This window comes from Vombatus ursinus, unplaced genomic scaffold (genome assembly GCF_900497805.2).
Source record: "Vombatus ursinus unplaced genomic scaffold, bare-nosed wombat genome assembly UNPS02014775.1, whole genome shotgun sequence".
NCBI classification, from domain to species: Eukaryota; Metazoa; Chordata; class Mammalia; order Diprotodontia; family Vombatidae; genus Vombatus; species Vombatus ursinus.
Genome location: NW_020954553.1, coordinates 311,663 through 326,838, shown reverse-complemented (window position 1 = coordinate 326,838; position 15,176 = coordinate 311,663). Strand labels below are relative to the sequence as shown.

Below are 15,176 nucleotides of genomic sequence, written 5' to 3'. Positions count from 1 at the left end.
CCTCACTACTCCCCCCGCAAAAAAAGCCACTATGGTTGGATTGTGCCATTTCCCAAGGCCCTTTCTTCAGGGGGAAAGGATGTGTTTCTGCATGTGTTTCTATGTGCCTGGGTCTGTCCTAGGCCAGAGCTCTGGAAGGGCAGGGTTGGCAGCTCGCAGTTGTCTTGAACTGGTGCAGTAAGAAGACAGGCCATGCAGGTTTCAAAGGTTTTAATAAACTTCACATAACACTGTGCAAAACGAATCAAACTCCTTCCCAACTTAAGCAGCACCTCTTCCCTCCAGTCGAGATGGGAGGTACAAAGAAATGATAGAAAGAAAAAGTGTTTCCTTCTTGACAACAAAAAAAGCCTCCAGGGAATGAGGCATGTGTTGGTCCTGATATGAGGCTCATGAGGCACTTTGAATGGCACTGGCAGTTTGCCCTTCCTGGCTCCAGCAGGTGTGAGGCCCAGCCAGCCATGAGCACTGCCCAAGCAGGCCGGCATCCCTGTCCCCACCCAACCCTGCTGGGATGACCAGTAACAGGCCACTAAGGCACTGCCGGCTCCTGTGTGTGTTGGGGAGGGAGGGGGGCGGCAGCAGCGATGAGAGCCCACCACCGCATCCTCCCCCACTTCCCTAGTCCCAAAGTACCGATAGCATAGTTTCTGACACTTCTCCCATCTCCCAGGTAGAAGCAAGAGCCCCTGTGAACCTGAGACTCGGAGGCCAGGCTGAGGAAGGCCACCTGGCGTGGCTTGGTCCCGGTCCTAGCTCAGAGGACACCATTCACCTCCTCACTCTTGGCAGGGGCAGCTATAGGGAAGAAGCTCTGGGCGAGGACAGCCATCCGCCTGTTGAGGTGCCCGTCCTGGAGAGCAAAGCCCCGGCTGCCATCCCCCTCGTCCAAGGCTTCCGCTTGGCGGCTGGGGTGCAGCCACTGGTAGTAGGCGCCCCTCACCCCCAGGCCCAGCAGGAAGCAGAGCGCAGCCCCAGGCAGCAGCCACAGCAACAGCGAGGGGCTGGGCAGCGGGATATTGTGTGCCAGCCACGTGCCGCCCAGGAGGGCACTGTCCATCGCAAGGAAGCTGAAGTAGATGATGCTGCGGCTCTGAGTCCTCCCCTCTGACACATTGAACCAGGAGAAGTAGAGAATGACAGCCACCGTGCCGCGGTACAGCCACTCAGACGCGGGGCCTGGCATGAAGTCTGTGTTCTGCAGCCACACCCAGAGGAGCAGGACCACCCAGAGGAGCAGGAAGTGGATGGCGATGTACCTGGGGAAGACAGTGGTGAAGAGGGCCAGCGCCACGATGCGCGGACACAGCAGCAGCAGGTTCCAGAGGAAGTAGACAGTGGAAGAGAAGTAGCCCAGGGCCGGCTTGGTGGGCAGGCAGCTCCGCAGGGCCCGGTGATAATCCAGCAAGGCCCACGCCATGCAGATGAAGGAGGTGCCGATGCCTAGCCCTGTGAAGCGCAAAGACAGCAGGCGTGAGCTGGGATCCACAGCCACTGCCACTGCCACGTGGCATTACGGGGTGAGACGACAACAGCACAGGAGAAATGACTGTGGCCTCAGGCTGCCGGAAGAGGCGACTGGAGGGGACAGAACCCACCAAGTAGTTTACCAACTCACCTCAGGTCCTGAGACCCAAGACCCACCACACAAGACAGAGCCTTAAACAGAGACCAAGTGCCCAGAAAACATGGCGGCAGCTCCCCACCCATCCCAGGGAGTTCGACCCTGGCCCAGTCTGTTCCCACCCGGCTCCTCCCTACTACACCTCGGAAGGAAATCCCTTGGTGAACAAGTTCTCCTCAGGACTGCCCCTTAGGGCCTGTGACCTTATGGAAGGCAAAGCGAGCTAATTTCTCACAAGAAGGGTCTACCTCAGCCCCAGCTTTCCTAGGCCTCCCTTGGGGCCTGGGAAGGAAGTTGAGGCAGGACGTCTGCAAAGGGGCAGAGCACCTGGTCCCGTTCCCAAGCCCATTGCTGCTGCCTCTGGCCCCTGTGTAACTGGTGGGTGTCCCAGGACTGGTCCACAGATGGAAGCTATGCCAAGGCGCTACTCTGGCAGAGGTTCCCAAACTTTCTAGGGTGATAGCAGCAGCTAGAGGGCCAGGCCTGGAGGCAAGAAGACCTGAGTTCAAATCCAGCCTCAGACACTTGCTGGGTGCCCCTGGGCAAGTCACTTCACCCTGTTTGCCTTCATCCACTGAAGAAATAAGTGGTAAATTGCTCCAGTATCTCTGCCAAGAAAATCTCAGAGATGGTATTGGCATGATATGGGCGACAGGGTCAGGAAGAGTCAGACACGACTGAACAACAACAAATCTTTTAATGGTTTCCATGGACCAAAAGAAATAACTAACAGTTCTATTTAATAAATAGGTCCAAAATGTGAACTGTCTCTGGTGTCCCTGGGAGTTTGCTGCATGCGGCACACATAGTTTGGGAACCGTGGCTCTCTGGCACTCGTGCCCCTCCCTACTCCAGACCCTGACCCTATGCTGTCAAACCTCATCAAAAGAGCTGTGATTTCCTAAGCCTGGGGCCTCCCTCCAAAGAGCAACCAACTCCTTTGGGCTTTTGGAGACAGCTGTTTCATTATTTACTGGAAACCTCTCTGTGCCTCATAGGGCAGGAGCTGGCAGTATATGGGGGCGTGCCGGGAAGCCCAGGTACATTCTGTTCCTCTGTCCACCCTCGTGCTCTCCTGAGTTTCCACCATCCATGTCTTAAAGGCCAAACACAGAAATGCAGCTCAGATATATAAACTACCATGTGCATTTGGGGAAGCCCTTCTCGCCCGGCAGCCCTTGCCAGACTTGAGCTCCCTTGGCATCTGAAAACCCTGAGTCATCTCCGTACCACGAAGAACCACTTCTCTCTCCACACTTTCTTGGTGACTTCATCAGTTGCCAAAGGCGTAATTATGTCTGTGCAAATGGCCTTCAAGTCTGACCTCACCTCCCAACTTACGTCAATGAGCATTTATTAAGCTCCTACTATACGCAAAGCAAAAGAGCTCACAGTCTAATGCATGAGACAATATGCAAATGTGGACAAGTAAGATCTAGCCAGGATAAACTGGGGGTGGTCTCAGAGGGAAGGCATGGAGATTAAGCAGGTCCAAGAATGGCTTCTTGCAGAAGGGAATTGAAGGAGGTCGGGAAAGCCAGAAGGGAAGATGTTGCAGACATCGGGCACAGCCAGGGAAAATGCCCAGAGCTGTGAGATGGAGAGTCTTGCTTGAGGAGCAGTGAGGAGGCCAGTATCACTGGACACAGAGTGTGTGGAGGAGAAGGCAAAGAAGACCAGAAAGGGAGGAGTGGGTCAAATGACAAAGGGCCTTAAAAGTCAAAAAGAGGATTTCATATTGAACTTGGGTTAATCGGGAGCTCCTGGGTTTACTGGGTAGGAGAGTGACATGGTCAGGCCTGTACTTTAGGAAGAGCATTGGAGTGAGTGGAGAGCACCAGGAGGCTGTGGTGACTGGCCGGGAGCAGCTGGGACATTTTCCAGTTCGACGTTATAGCGGCATCTCCAAGTCCCCATCTAAAACTGAGGTCATTATCTTTCCCCCCAAAACCCTTCCCACTCCCAACTTTGGTCCCTTCCAGCCGCCCACGTTTGCAGCCTCAGTGTCATCCCCCTTCCCTCTGTCTCCCTTACTCTACCCACAGCCAATCCATCGCCAAATCGCTGATCGCCATCTCTTCGTCTCTGCCCCGTATCTTTCCTATCCATCCTGCTCTCTTCACAGGGTGGCAGCCTGGTCTAATCCTTGGGCATCTCTATCCTCGCGTCCTATGGTCACCCTGCCTCAAGTCCTTCCTCATGCCAGCCTGTCCTCCACACAGCCCCAGTGTTGTCCTAAAGGGCTCTGCAGGGGCACAGATGGCCTCTCGGGTTGACTCTCAGCCTGGCTTGGACCCACATCCATTGCCCCCCTTCAGTCACATTCTCCGCAGTCTAGGCACAATGGCTTTCTTTCTCTCCCTCCCTCCCTCAGCACTCTAGTTGTCTTCAAGGCTGAGCTCAGGCAATACTTTTTACCCAAAACTATCCTTGATCTCTGCAGCTGCTAAGACCCTCCCCCTAAAAAACTACCTTGTTTTTATTCTGTATACAGGGTGTCCCAAAAGTCTCAGTGCAGCTCTAAACTCTTACATGCATTAAGACTTTTGGGACACCATTAAAACATGAAGCTGTACCAAGACTTCTGAAACACCCTGTATATCTTTAATATGCTACGTGTAAAGCATGTTATATATATGTATATATCAGTATATATACACATAGTGTGTGTATATATATATATATATGCATTCACATATATATACTATGTATATGTGTTTCCTTCAACAGAATGTAAGCTTCCTGAGGGCAGGGGCTGTTTCATTTCTATCTTGGTAGCTCCAGGGCCCAGCACAGAGGAGATACTTGATAACTACTTGTTGCTTGATAGATTCCCTGTCAACAACAGGGGTCCCTGAACCCCACAAAAGCCCTCTCCTGGGGCCCCCTCCCTTGGCATGGAGCATCTGGGTGCTGGGGAACAAGGGGGCCTTTACTTTGTCACCCTGGGAAACAGGCTTAGCCAAGGTCACAGAGATAGCAAGGAGCAAAGCCACTCTGACATGGGAGACCCAGAATCTGGCCCAGGGCTATTCCTGCCACACGGGAGCAGGCCCATGCCCCACAGCCAACCACCTTGAATCCATCCTCCTAGACCCTTTCAAGCCCACATTTGGGCAGAATATATCCTTTCTAGCCTGAGATTCTATGAGATCTTCATATACCTAGAAGAGGCAAAATCCCCTTAACTTGGTCTCCAAGGAGCCTTCAGCAAAGCAAAAACACTATTAGGTTTGGGACATCTTCTCCAGCCCTGACACACAGGGGCCCAGGGCCTCCAGCCCCACCAGGGCCCAGGGCCTCGTCCCTCCCACGCCCACCCCAGGAGGGTCCTGGGCCAGCACTCACACTGATAGTATTCCACTCTGCTCGTACACAGGGTGATATGAAGTACCAGGATGAGCTGGGGGGTAGCCTCCAGGAAGGTCTCAAAGAGCCGCAGCATACTGATATCCATGGAAATGAAGTTGGCATAGTCGAGGTCAAACTCTGCTGGCTCCTCCTGCCTCCACAGGGCAAATCCCACTTTCAGGGCCTGTACACACCTGGCAGGGAACCGACAGGGGCAGAGTTAGTCCTCTGAGTCCCGGGCAACAAAGCAAAGGCTCCCAAAGACTCCCTGCCATGGGAGGAGTCTGGGGGTGGGGCTTTTGAACTATGACCTATTTCAGTAGAATCAGTTTCCTTTGTCGTCCTAAGTCCTTTAATTTATTCACTTAACAATGTTCTTCTGAGGAACCCATAGGCTTCACCAGAAACTAGAGGGGTCTGGGACACACAAAAGGTTCAACACACCATTTGCCCTCAGACAATTCCAGCTTTGCCTGCCCCCTCTGACCCGGAAGGCCGACGCAATCACTGAACAGGTTCTGGGACAAACAGCTCTATCTTTAATTTTCAACTTGCCCATGGAGGAATTAATTAACTGATAATTAACCTTCTGATCAGTTTTAACTGAGATACACATAGCCTATGCTTTCCTCACACTATTCAAGGAAAAGCAAAACACTACAGGGCACCAGGGACAGAAAGACCAAACATGGGAATGTCTTTTTTAGATCCCAAATCTGTCATCAAATCTATTAACCAACTGTTCCCAGCTTTGTACTGTCTGCAGATTTGACAAGCGTTCTGTTTATGCCTTTATTCAAGTTACTGATAAAATGGCAACAGAGGGCCAAGCAATCAGCCAATAAATATTTATTAAGGACCTCCTAGGTGCCAGGCAGGCACTATGCTAAGCTCGGGGGACATAAATACAGTCTCTGGCTGGATCCTTCCATGTGGACATTGAATCATCCAACTAGTTCCCAGACCACAGAGTTGTATTAGTTTAGCTGACGTCACTTCACCTTTTCCAGCATGAGGCAGTCTAATATTTGGTAAGATCTAGGTATGTTGTATCTACAACCTTCCCCTGACCAACCAGTCCAGTAACCGCATTAAGAAGGAGAATGAGGCTGCTGTGGCCCGACCTCTTCTAAATGAGGGTGTGCTGGCTCTCAGTAACCATCCCTCTAACAGGGAGCTCTATACTTGGGCAGGAATGAAGGGTAAGGTCATCGGGCTGCAGTTTGCAGCTTCCATTCTCTTCCTGCTCCCAGACACTGGTCTTCTTCAGGAGTTCCCTGGGTGTCTGTCCCATTCTCTCAGTTCTTTCAAAGATCACACTAACAGTGGCTCGCTATCCACCAGCCTGGTCACTTGAATTTTGTCTTTTGTCTTTGGCAGAGAAAAGAGAAGAACAATCAATAAGGGTTGGTATAGGGGGTATAACACAGACCTTGGCGTCAGGAAGACCTAGATTTCAATACTGTCTCTGACATGAAGATCAAAGATTTGGAGCTGGAAGGGCCCTCAGGGGCCATGGGGTCCAACTCTCTCCTTTTACAGATCACACAGGCCATTGCTCTGGCCACTGAGCTACGGCCTTCCCTTTCACCTCGACCCAGACTATCTGGACCACTTCTCCACCCCTGCCCTAGAAACCTTCTCAGTCTCCAGGAGTGTAAACTCCTTGCGGTCAGGGCTGTCTTTTCGGCATGTGTGCCCTGTGGTTTAGCACAGTGCCTGGCCCATAGTAAGAGCCTGATGACTAACTGCTTTCTAGTTGAATCTGAAAGGAGGAGATGCCCTCAAAAGTCCCTTCAGTTATAAATCTAGGATGTTCTGCTACCTGCCTTCACTCCAGCAGTCCAAAGGCCTGTCCCACCTTTGATCTCCTACTGGAGCTAAAAACTGGGTTATATAAAATATTAGGTTAAATAAAAAAAAACTACCAGGTTAAAAAAATAACAAAGTTTTTTGTAATCCTTAACTTCAGCCCCCTGCCTTGGCTCACCCTGAGCTGCAGTGTTCTCAAAGTGATGTTTCCAGGCCTAGTCTGAAGATGACAGAGAAAGGGGACCAATCAGCAAAGTGCAAGAAATGCAGCTCAGGTGGTCTGGGAAGGGGACACAGCAAATGGACAGCTCTTTACTGTTGTTTGGTTAACATTTATATATATGTTGGTTTGTTTTGGTTTTTGTTTTCAGTCAAAAAGGAAAGTTTGAATTTCAAGGTTCTCTCAGGAGCCATGACCCATTTGCCTGTTAGTGAAGGGGTCCTACATTTATGAGACAATGTCAGAGGGCTTGTTCCATTTCCAGGAATGATTCTGCCCATTACAGTTTTACTACATTTTCAATTCACAACCAACAAGCATTTATGAAGAGCCGACTGTGTACTGGGCCCTTCACATCTTACCACTCCTGAGGGCCCTATTGGAGATGTGAGGCAGGCATTAGGACCCTATTCGCCCAAGGTCACAGAGCAAATGAATACCAGAGCAGCACCTAGAAATCATCACCTAACACTATGAGACCTCAACCAGCTAAAAAAAAGTCTCCACTTGAATAACAGCTCGCAACATAAAATGTTGTTCTTGTACCTGGCTGCACCACAGGGTAGGAGGGACTATCGAATTTTTTTATTCAACCAACTTTGCTCCCAAGGGCACCATGATTACTGCACTGAGTTGGAAGAATGACATTTGTAGGCAAGTCTCATAAGTCTCTGTAATTCCCTAGAGCAGGAGGCAGCTAACATAACAGACTTCAGCCAAATCACAAATGGAAGGCTACTGAATGGGACTGAGAATGCAGCAGGCTTGGCAGCTAGACGGTGCCCACTCCTAGAAAAGAACTCGGGAATGATGTCTAAGGCTTCCCTGCCATAAGCAATGGGGAAGTGGACAATCACTGGCCCATCTGCCACCAACTCTTTCCTGTAGTTCTTAAAAAGTGGTGGTGAGGTCATCACCAAAGTCTGTTCCCACTTTAACATTCACTGTTAAGAATAACTGGCATTTTTATAGTGAGAGGCAGCTTGGTACAGTGGAGCAAGAGAAGGCCTTAGAGTGCAAGTCCTAGCTGAAGAACCCTGGCTGTGTAGGACCCTAGGCAAGTCATTTTACTTCTGAGGGAGATGGGAAGAAGAGAGAAAAATAGATGATTGATAGAGAGAGAGGTAGACAGACTGAACATTTCTTAAACACTTACTTCTGATACCCTCCTTAAAAGAAAACCCTCCAATGTACTCAGAAGTTAAGATGACTTTTCTGCCTCCCTCTCTCCCCCCACCCTTGCCTTTACAACTCCCCCAAAATGTCTTTAAAGTCTCCCTCCCTTCCCTTAGAAAGTAAGCTCCCAGAGGGCAGACACAGTCTTTTTTTTTTTTTTTTTTTTGGCATTTTTATTCCCATGGTTGAGCACCAAAAGATTTACCTCTAAGGACTTAAACACTTATCTAATCTAACCTACTAAAGATAAGGCTGGGAACTTAAGAGCTGGGGAATGGGGAGCAAGTAGGAAGACAGTGCCTACCCTCAAGTTTACAATCCAATGGTTTAGGACAAAGATGGCCTCTGGCAAAGAGTATCCGTCCCAGTTCTGGACTGGAGAGCCACTGTGTAATTATTTAATAATAATCATGATAACATTTATATTTATATTTAGGGCAGCTAAGTGGAGAGCCTGGAGTCTGGAAGACCTAAGTTCAAATCCAGCCTCAGACACTTTCTAGCTGTGTGACCACGGGCAACTCACTTAAATGCTGTCTGCCTCAGTTTCCTCAACAGTGAAATGGGAATCATAATAGCACCTACCCCTCTGGCTTATTTTGAGGGTCAAATAAAATAATCATAAAGCGCTTAGCAAGGTGCCTGGCACAGAGCAGGCGCTTAGTAAATGCTTGTGCCTTTTCCTTCCCCACCTAGAACTGGCAAGGACCTTAAGTATCATCTAGTCCCCCTCCACCCCGCAGCAGGAGTCATCTGAAAAGGGGGGAAACTGAGGCGCGGCCGGTGGCGCGGGGACTTGCCTATGCAGGTAGCCCAGGTGCAGGAGGTGCAGCAGCGCCAGGAGGCGGCCCGGGTGCGGGCTCGGGTGCAGGTCGGCGGGGTCTCCGCGGTACCAGGTCCAGCTGAAGAGCTGCTGGGTGGTCGAGGCGAGGCCCAGCGCGGCCAGCTGCAGCGCGGCCCACAGCAGGCAGCCCTGCCGCGCGTACTGGCCCGCGGCCCATACGTCGGCGCCCAGGTCCAGCACGAAGGCACCCGTGCCGAACGCCGTCAGCAGCAGGTCGCGGAGCCGGCAGGCGCGGGGGGACCCAGGCATGGCCCTTCTTCCTCCTGCCTCCGCCGGCCCCACTCCAACCCACGGCTCTGGCGGGCCGGGTCAGTATGCGGCAGACAGGAATGAGGAGGGGATGTCCCGCCCCTTCCATCTCGTCCCCTCCTATCCCGCGACGCCCCGCCCCTTCCATCTTGTCCCCGCCTATCCCCGCGATGCCCCGCCCCTTCCATCCCGTCCCCTCCTATCCTCTACGTCATGACCCCTTCTCTTCCTCCTCCCCTCCCCTTCTCTACGGGGCCCGCCCCCTCCCTCCTTTTCCTTGCAAGAGCCCCGCCCCTTTCACATCCTTATGTCCGGGTGGGGTAGGGAGAGGGCTCTCTCCCGGCCCCTGGGACCGCCTCCACGGGGCGGGGGCGGGATCAGGCATAATACACCTCCTCCCCCAGTGGGGCGGAGCCCCAGGGAGCTCCTCCCTGGCCCTCCCCTCCCCAGCCCGGCCTTTGGGGCGTTGTTTTTCAGACTTCACGTGCTCCTATGGGGGAGTGTCCAAACGGGGAGGCGCTTCAGTGTCCCCCTCGTAGCAAAGGGCTGCCACCCCCCACCCCGTGAGAGTGAAGGAAAACACTTTTTGAAACGTCGAGGGTGTGAAATTAACCACGTTCCAGGCCTCTGTTGGGTCTTCGGTTCCGAGCCCTCGGTCCAGGCATCTTGCTCCTGGAGAGGCCGGTGCAGGGGCCATAATCACCGGCCCCAGGGCGACGGTCGCCTGAGCTACAGGACCGGGAGGGACCTCAAGGGTCATTTAGAACGGGTGAAACTGAAACTGGGAAATATTTAACAAATAAATACAGCCACTGCTGCGTTTTAGAACTAGGCCAAGGTGCGTGGGGCCGGCACCCTGGGAGCCTTACGCATGCATCATACTGGAGCTCAACACCACGAGGCCAAGCCTCTCTTTCTTCCTCATCTGAAAATGAATTTTTTTTTAAGGGGGTGGTGGTTCTGGAAGGGGGAATCAGGAAAGGCTACTGTAAGTCAAATCAACAAACATTTATTGAGCACCTACTGTGTGCCAGGCGATGTGCTAAGCACTGGGCATACAGAAGGTAAAAGTCAGTCCCTGCTCTCAAAGAGCTCCGTCTAATGGGAGGATGACTATGTCCAAACAATATACACATGGGATAAACTGCAAGTAGTCACCCAGGATTAAGGGAAATCAGGAAAATCGTCTCACAAAAATGCAGTTTTAGCTGAGATTTGAAGGAAGCCAGGGAAACCGGGAAGTGGAGATGAGAATGAAGAGGAGGGAGAGTATTCCAGGCATAGGAATGGTCGGGGCAGAGGCCTGGAGTCTGGAGATGGAGAGGGAGGGTCTTGGCGGCTGTATAGAACTGGAAGAATTCGAGGCTGCAGTCAGGAGGACCTGAATTCTAACCAACCTGATACTAGCTGTGGGAGCCTGGGCAGGTTCACTTAATTTCTCTCTGCCTTGGTTTCCTCCTCTGTCAAATGGGGATAATGATAACACCTACCTCCCAGGGTGCCTGGGAGTTGCAAATGAAATAATATTTGTAAAGTGCTTAGCACAGTAGTAGCTTACACGGTAGGGATAGAGTAGGAGCTTACTAAATACTAAAAGCAGATTACTTGGAGCAGGAAGACTGGGAAGGTGGGAGGGGCCAGCCATGAAGGGCTTTCTCAGTCCCCTGCTCTTTCCACGTGTATCCCTTTGACTCCCCGGCAGCCCCAAAGGTTTGGGCTTCAGAAGCTCTGTGCCTGTTCTGGGCCCTCTCTCCCCACGACGCTTCTCTCCCGCTGGGGAGTCAGAGCTCACATCAAGTGAAGCCCCATCATCAGGCAGAGGAGGAGCAAGGACCCCGACAGCCCACAAGGGCAGCTGGCCGACTCGATGCACTTTTCATAGTTTGCAAAGTCCACCTCCCTCACAGCACACAGGTGCTCCACCCGGCAGCGCTGGTCACAAGGGTCCAAGTCATAGTTGACGGAGTTGTACTGGTAGTATCTCTGCAGGGCACAGTTATCCTGCGTAATCTGGTCCAGCACCCGCTGCATGGAGGCTGCTGAGCCGTCCTGGGCCTGGAAGGCTTCAGTCAGTCGGTACTCCTTCTCCCACCTTGGGGCGTGCAGGTTGGCATGGGTGAGGTTTAAATAGTAAGTGACCATGTCCTGAAGAGGCAAGAAGAGCTGCAGAAGTCAGCTATGGTCTGGTGAGTGACTAGCCAAACACTTCCAGCCCCCTCTCCACCCATCTCCTCCTTTTCATCCTCATCTATCTCTTCCTCCTTCTGCCTCAAATGCCTGTAGCACTTAATGTATATTACCTAATGCTGAAAGGCTCAATTGTGATATTATAATAATAATAATAATAGCTAACATGTATTTAGTGCTTGCTGTGTGACAGTCACTGTGCTAAGTGCTTTACAAGTATCATCTCATATAATCTTCACACAACAACCCAGGAGATAGGTGCTATTATTATCCCCATTTTGCAGATGAGGAGAATGAGGCAGATGGAGGTTCAGTGACTTACCTGGGGTCACCCAGCTGATGAAAAATCTCCTCAGTCTGGACCTTCCCTCCCTTCCAGGGTGCAGATCACAACCCAATATGAGTGGCTTTTGTCCTCCCATCTGGTAATGCCCTGGGTGGCCTGGACACCGAGGACCAGCCAGGCCCAGTTCAGTTCACCTTGGGGGCCCTAATGGGCTGCATGCCTCTCTGGCTTTCTCAGTTTCCTGTGCCTCTGTGTCTCATTAGAGTGTAAGCTCCCTGAGGGCAGAGACTGGCTTTCTTCTTTGTTCACCTCTGTTCCCCCAGCTCTTATACTGTGCTGGGACACAGTGAGTGCAGTCATCCAGGCTGCAGGCCATGGGGTCCCCCTCAGATCCTCACTCTCGTCCCCCACCCCGTTATCCAATCAGTGGTAAAGTCCTGTCATTTCTACGCTCCTCTCTCCTACAAACCCCCTTCTCTCCTCTGCCCTGGCCACCGCCAGATCCAGGCCTCACCGCCTCGAGTCTGGGCCAACCCCACTGAGGCCATCTTCCACTTGGCTGTCAAACTGATCTGCCTAAAACACAGATCTGACCATGTCAATAAGCTCCAGGGTCTCCCTATTACTCCAGGATCAAATAGAAGACCCTTTATTTGGCTTTTAAAGCCCTTCATAGCCTGCTCCCTCCCTACCCTAACCCCAGGTTCACAGATCTGGGGGGAAGAGGAGAAGCATCTATTAACTACCTACTAGGTTCCAGGCACCAGTACTAAGCATTTTATAAACAATCACATTCTCATAACATCCCTGGGAGGGAGAAGTTATTATTATCCTCATTTTGAGGAAACGGAGGCAGACAGAGGTTAATTGTCTTGCTTGGGGTCACACAGTTGGGCAGGTGCTAAAATCAGGTCTTCCTGATTCCAGTCCTCTGGAACCAAGAATGTCAGAGCTGGAAGGGAGCTCAGAAGCCACCAGGCTCTCATTCTGGAGTGGAGGAAGGCAAGGCCAGACGCAGAAACGTGACTCACAATCAGACAGCTAGTAAGTGGCACTTACTATTAGAACTCTTATCATTAATATTATTATTATTACTCAAACCCAGGCTTTTGGGCCCCAAGTGCAAGACTTGCTCTTTCCACTTGGGGAGACATGTTAAAAAGCTGGTTCTTTGTTTCTTTAGAATTATTAAGAAATTCTTTTGGCGGCAGCTGGGTGATATAAAGGATAGAGCACCAGCTCTGAGGACCCAAGTTCTAATTTGGTCTCAGACCAGACACTTGACACTACTAGCTGTGTGACCCTGGGCAAGTCACTAAACCCCAATTGCCTTACCTGAAAAAAAAAGAAAGAAAGAAAAAGAAATTCTTTCCATAATCCTCAGAGAAGCCCCTTGGAAAGGTGGGTGAGAAATGGGTGAGAAAAAGGTTTGTCTAAAGGAGATAGTTTAACCAGTCCGTTGCCTCCCCACCCGTAGGAAATGGCCATAGCAGCCACCTATTAAGATATTGATAAAAGAAAGTCTGTCCCTTTGTTTACTTACTAGATGCTGGTGGATCTATTCTATGCACTCATAGAATGTTGGGTCTAGAGTCAGAAAGATTTGCGTTCAAATGCAGCCTCAGATACTTATCATCTGTGTGACCCTGAGCAAGTCATTTGTCTGCCTCTAACCTCTGTTCACCTCAGTTTCCTCAGCTGCAAAATGGAGGTAATAATAGCACTTATCACCCTGCAGAGCTGTTGTGAGAGTCAAATGAGATACTTGTAAGGCCCTTCTCACAGTTCCTGGCATATAGCTTTTTTTCAGTCGTGTCCGACTCTCAGTGACTCCATTTGGGTTTTTCTTGGCAAAGATATGGGAGCAGTTTGCCGTTTCCTTCTCCAGCTCATTTTACAAATAAAGAAACTGAGGCAAACAAAATTAAGTGACTTGCCCAGGGTCACACAGCTAGTAAGTGTCTGAGACTAGATTTAAACCCAAGTCTTCATGACTCCAGCCCCAGAATGCTCAATCTGGGAGGGGAAGCCTCTCAGGGTTTCTGGCCAAAACAGAAACAACTGCTATTTACATTCACTCTGAGCTAATCAGGGCCCAAATAATGACCTAGTGGGGCTTGGCCTATTACCTATAGCTGACTAGGTAAAAGAGGCCATTCTCTTACCAGGCCTAAATCACTGAATGGGCATTGCTTCAGGCAAACTGAGACCTGGGAAAGACCTAGCTTAAAAAGGCCAAGGTCTCCCACTGCATCCAGGGCCATCCCCAGTCATCCTGATCTATATCTTGCCAGGGACCCAGATGGCTCCAGAGGAGAGAGTGAGGCCGGTGACCTTGCACTACCCTCCCTCACTTAAATCCAATTCACTTGCAAGTCACGGCATCACCTTCCTGATGTCATGGTTCTCTTCTAGAATGAAGGAGACACAACAACAACCCAGAAGGCTATCCACTGAGCCACTACCTACCTCAACACTAAGAGGTACGTCACAAAATATTGGCCAAATGCTGTGGATTTAGTTTTTTGGCCTCAACAACTTGTGAACCATCTGCTGAGATACTGGGGGGGGGGGGGGGCGGGGCTGTGATTTGTGGGAGTGCAGAGCCAATTCCTCCCAATTAAGTCGGCTGCTGCGCCCCTCCCTCCAATCCTTCCTGTCATTTGTGACCAGGGAGCCCTCCTCAAGGGACCTCCAGCTACGTCTGTCTAGCTACCACCCCAGTCCTCGGCCCCCCTTCTCAAACAGGATCCCCAATATCAAAGCTGGATTGTCAGCCAGCTGAGGCACCGTCAGAAGGGCTGAGGGCCTGTACCAAAGGGATGGCTCCATGAACAGATCAAAGCAGACGGATGACAGATGCTGTCTGTGGTGGAAAAACACGATTTTGTAACTCACTTGCTGTGTGGGGTAAATGTGTGTGGCCTTCAGGAGCCCCCTACTGCCTCAAAAATAAAACTTCTCAGACTTCTCAGTTTGGGATTGGAAGCCCTTCACCTCCGGCTCCCACCTCCTTCCTAGATTCATTCCGCATCATTCTCTTTCATGCAATCCATATTCCAGCCCAACTGACCTACCTGCTGTTCCCAGAACATGGTGCGGGTGCCTCCTCAAAAGCTGTCTCCCTCCTCACCTCTGCCATTTAAAGTCCCAGAGTCAAGGTTCAGCCAGTGCACCACCTCCTGTGGAAAGCCTGCCCATGCCCCCAGTCCTGAGGGTCCTTGTTCCCCTCCTCCAGGGGTCTGAAGTTTGCAGGTTTACATGTTCCCTCCCCATAGTAGAAAGGAAGCTCCAGGAGGACAGGGGCTGTTTCTCACTGTTGTCTTTGCATCCCCAGCACGGAGCGCGCACACACACGCGCGCGCGCGCGCACACACACACACACACACACACACACACACACACACACACACACACACACACACAC

General features: G+C 51.2%; 2 protein-coding genes across 3 annotated transcripts in view; both read right to left on the bottom strand.

Annotated features, from left to right (window-relative positions):
- Positions 1 to 195: 195 nt before the first annotated feature.
- Positions 196 to 9,306, bottom strand: XKR8 (XK related 8). Its single transcript, XM_027864386.1, has 3 exons — positions 8,984 to 9,306; positions 4,973 to 5,169; positions 196 to 1,449 (listed from the first exon to the last, which is right to left on the bottom strand). The coding sequence occupies exons 1-3, from the start codon at positions 9,274 to 9,276 to the stop codon at positions 758 to 760; spliced, it is 1,182 nt and encodes a 393-aa protein (XP_027720187.1). The 5' UTR covers positions 9,277 to 9,306; the 3' UTR covers positions 196 to 757.
- Positions 9,307 to 10,529: 1,223 nt separating this feature from the next.
- The window catches only part of SMPDL3B (sphingomyelin phosphodiesterase acid like 3B), a 43,581-nt gene continuing 38,934 nt past the window's right edge, over positions 10,530 to 15,176 (bottom strand). The window contains exon 9 of one of the 2 annotated variants that reach the window (XM_027864365.1): positions 10,530 to 11,421. In XM_027864365.1, the coding sequence (XP_027720166.1) occupies positions 11,065 to 11,421 (357 nt within the window). In that variant the 3' untranslated portion in view covers positions 10,530 to 11,064. The remainder of the gene's footprint in view (positions 11,422 to 15,176) is intronic. The other variant, XM_027864367.1, reaches the window with a different exon arrangement.

Excerpts from the sequence above, each read along its gene's own strand:
- XKR8 (XM_027864386.1), bottom strand. The coding sequence starts at position 9,276 with ATGCCTGGGTCCCCCCGCGCCTGCCGGCTCCGCGACCTGCTGCTGACG. Across the intron at positions 5,170-8,983 it reads CACCTGGGCTACCTGCATAG|GTGTGTACAGGCCCTGAAAG; the intron begins GCAAGTCCCCGC and ends GTTCCCTGCCAG. Across the intron at positions 1,450-4,972 it reads CAGAGTGGAATACTATCAGT|GGCTAGGCATCGGCACCTCC; the intron begins GTGAGTGCTGGC and ends TGCGCTTCACAG.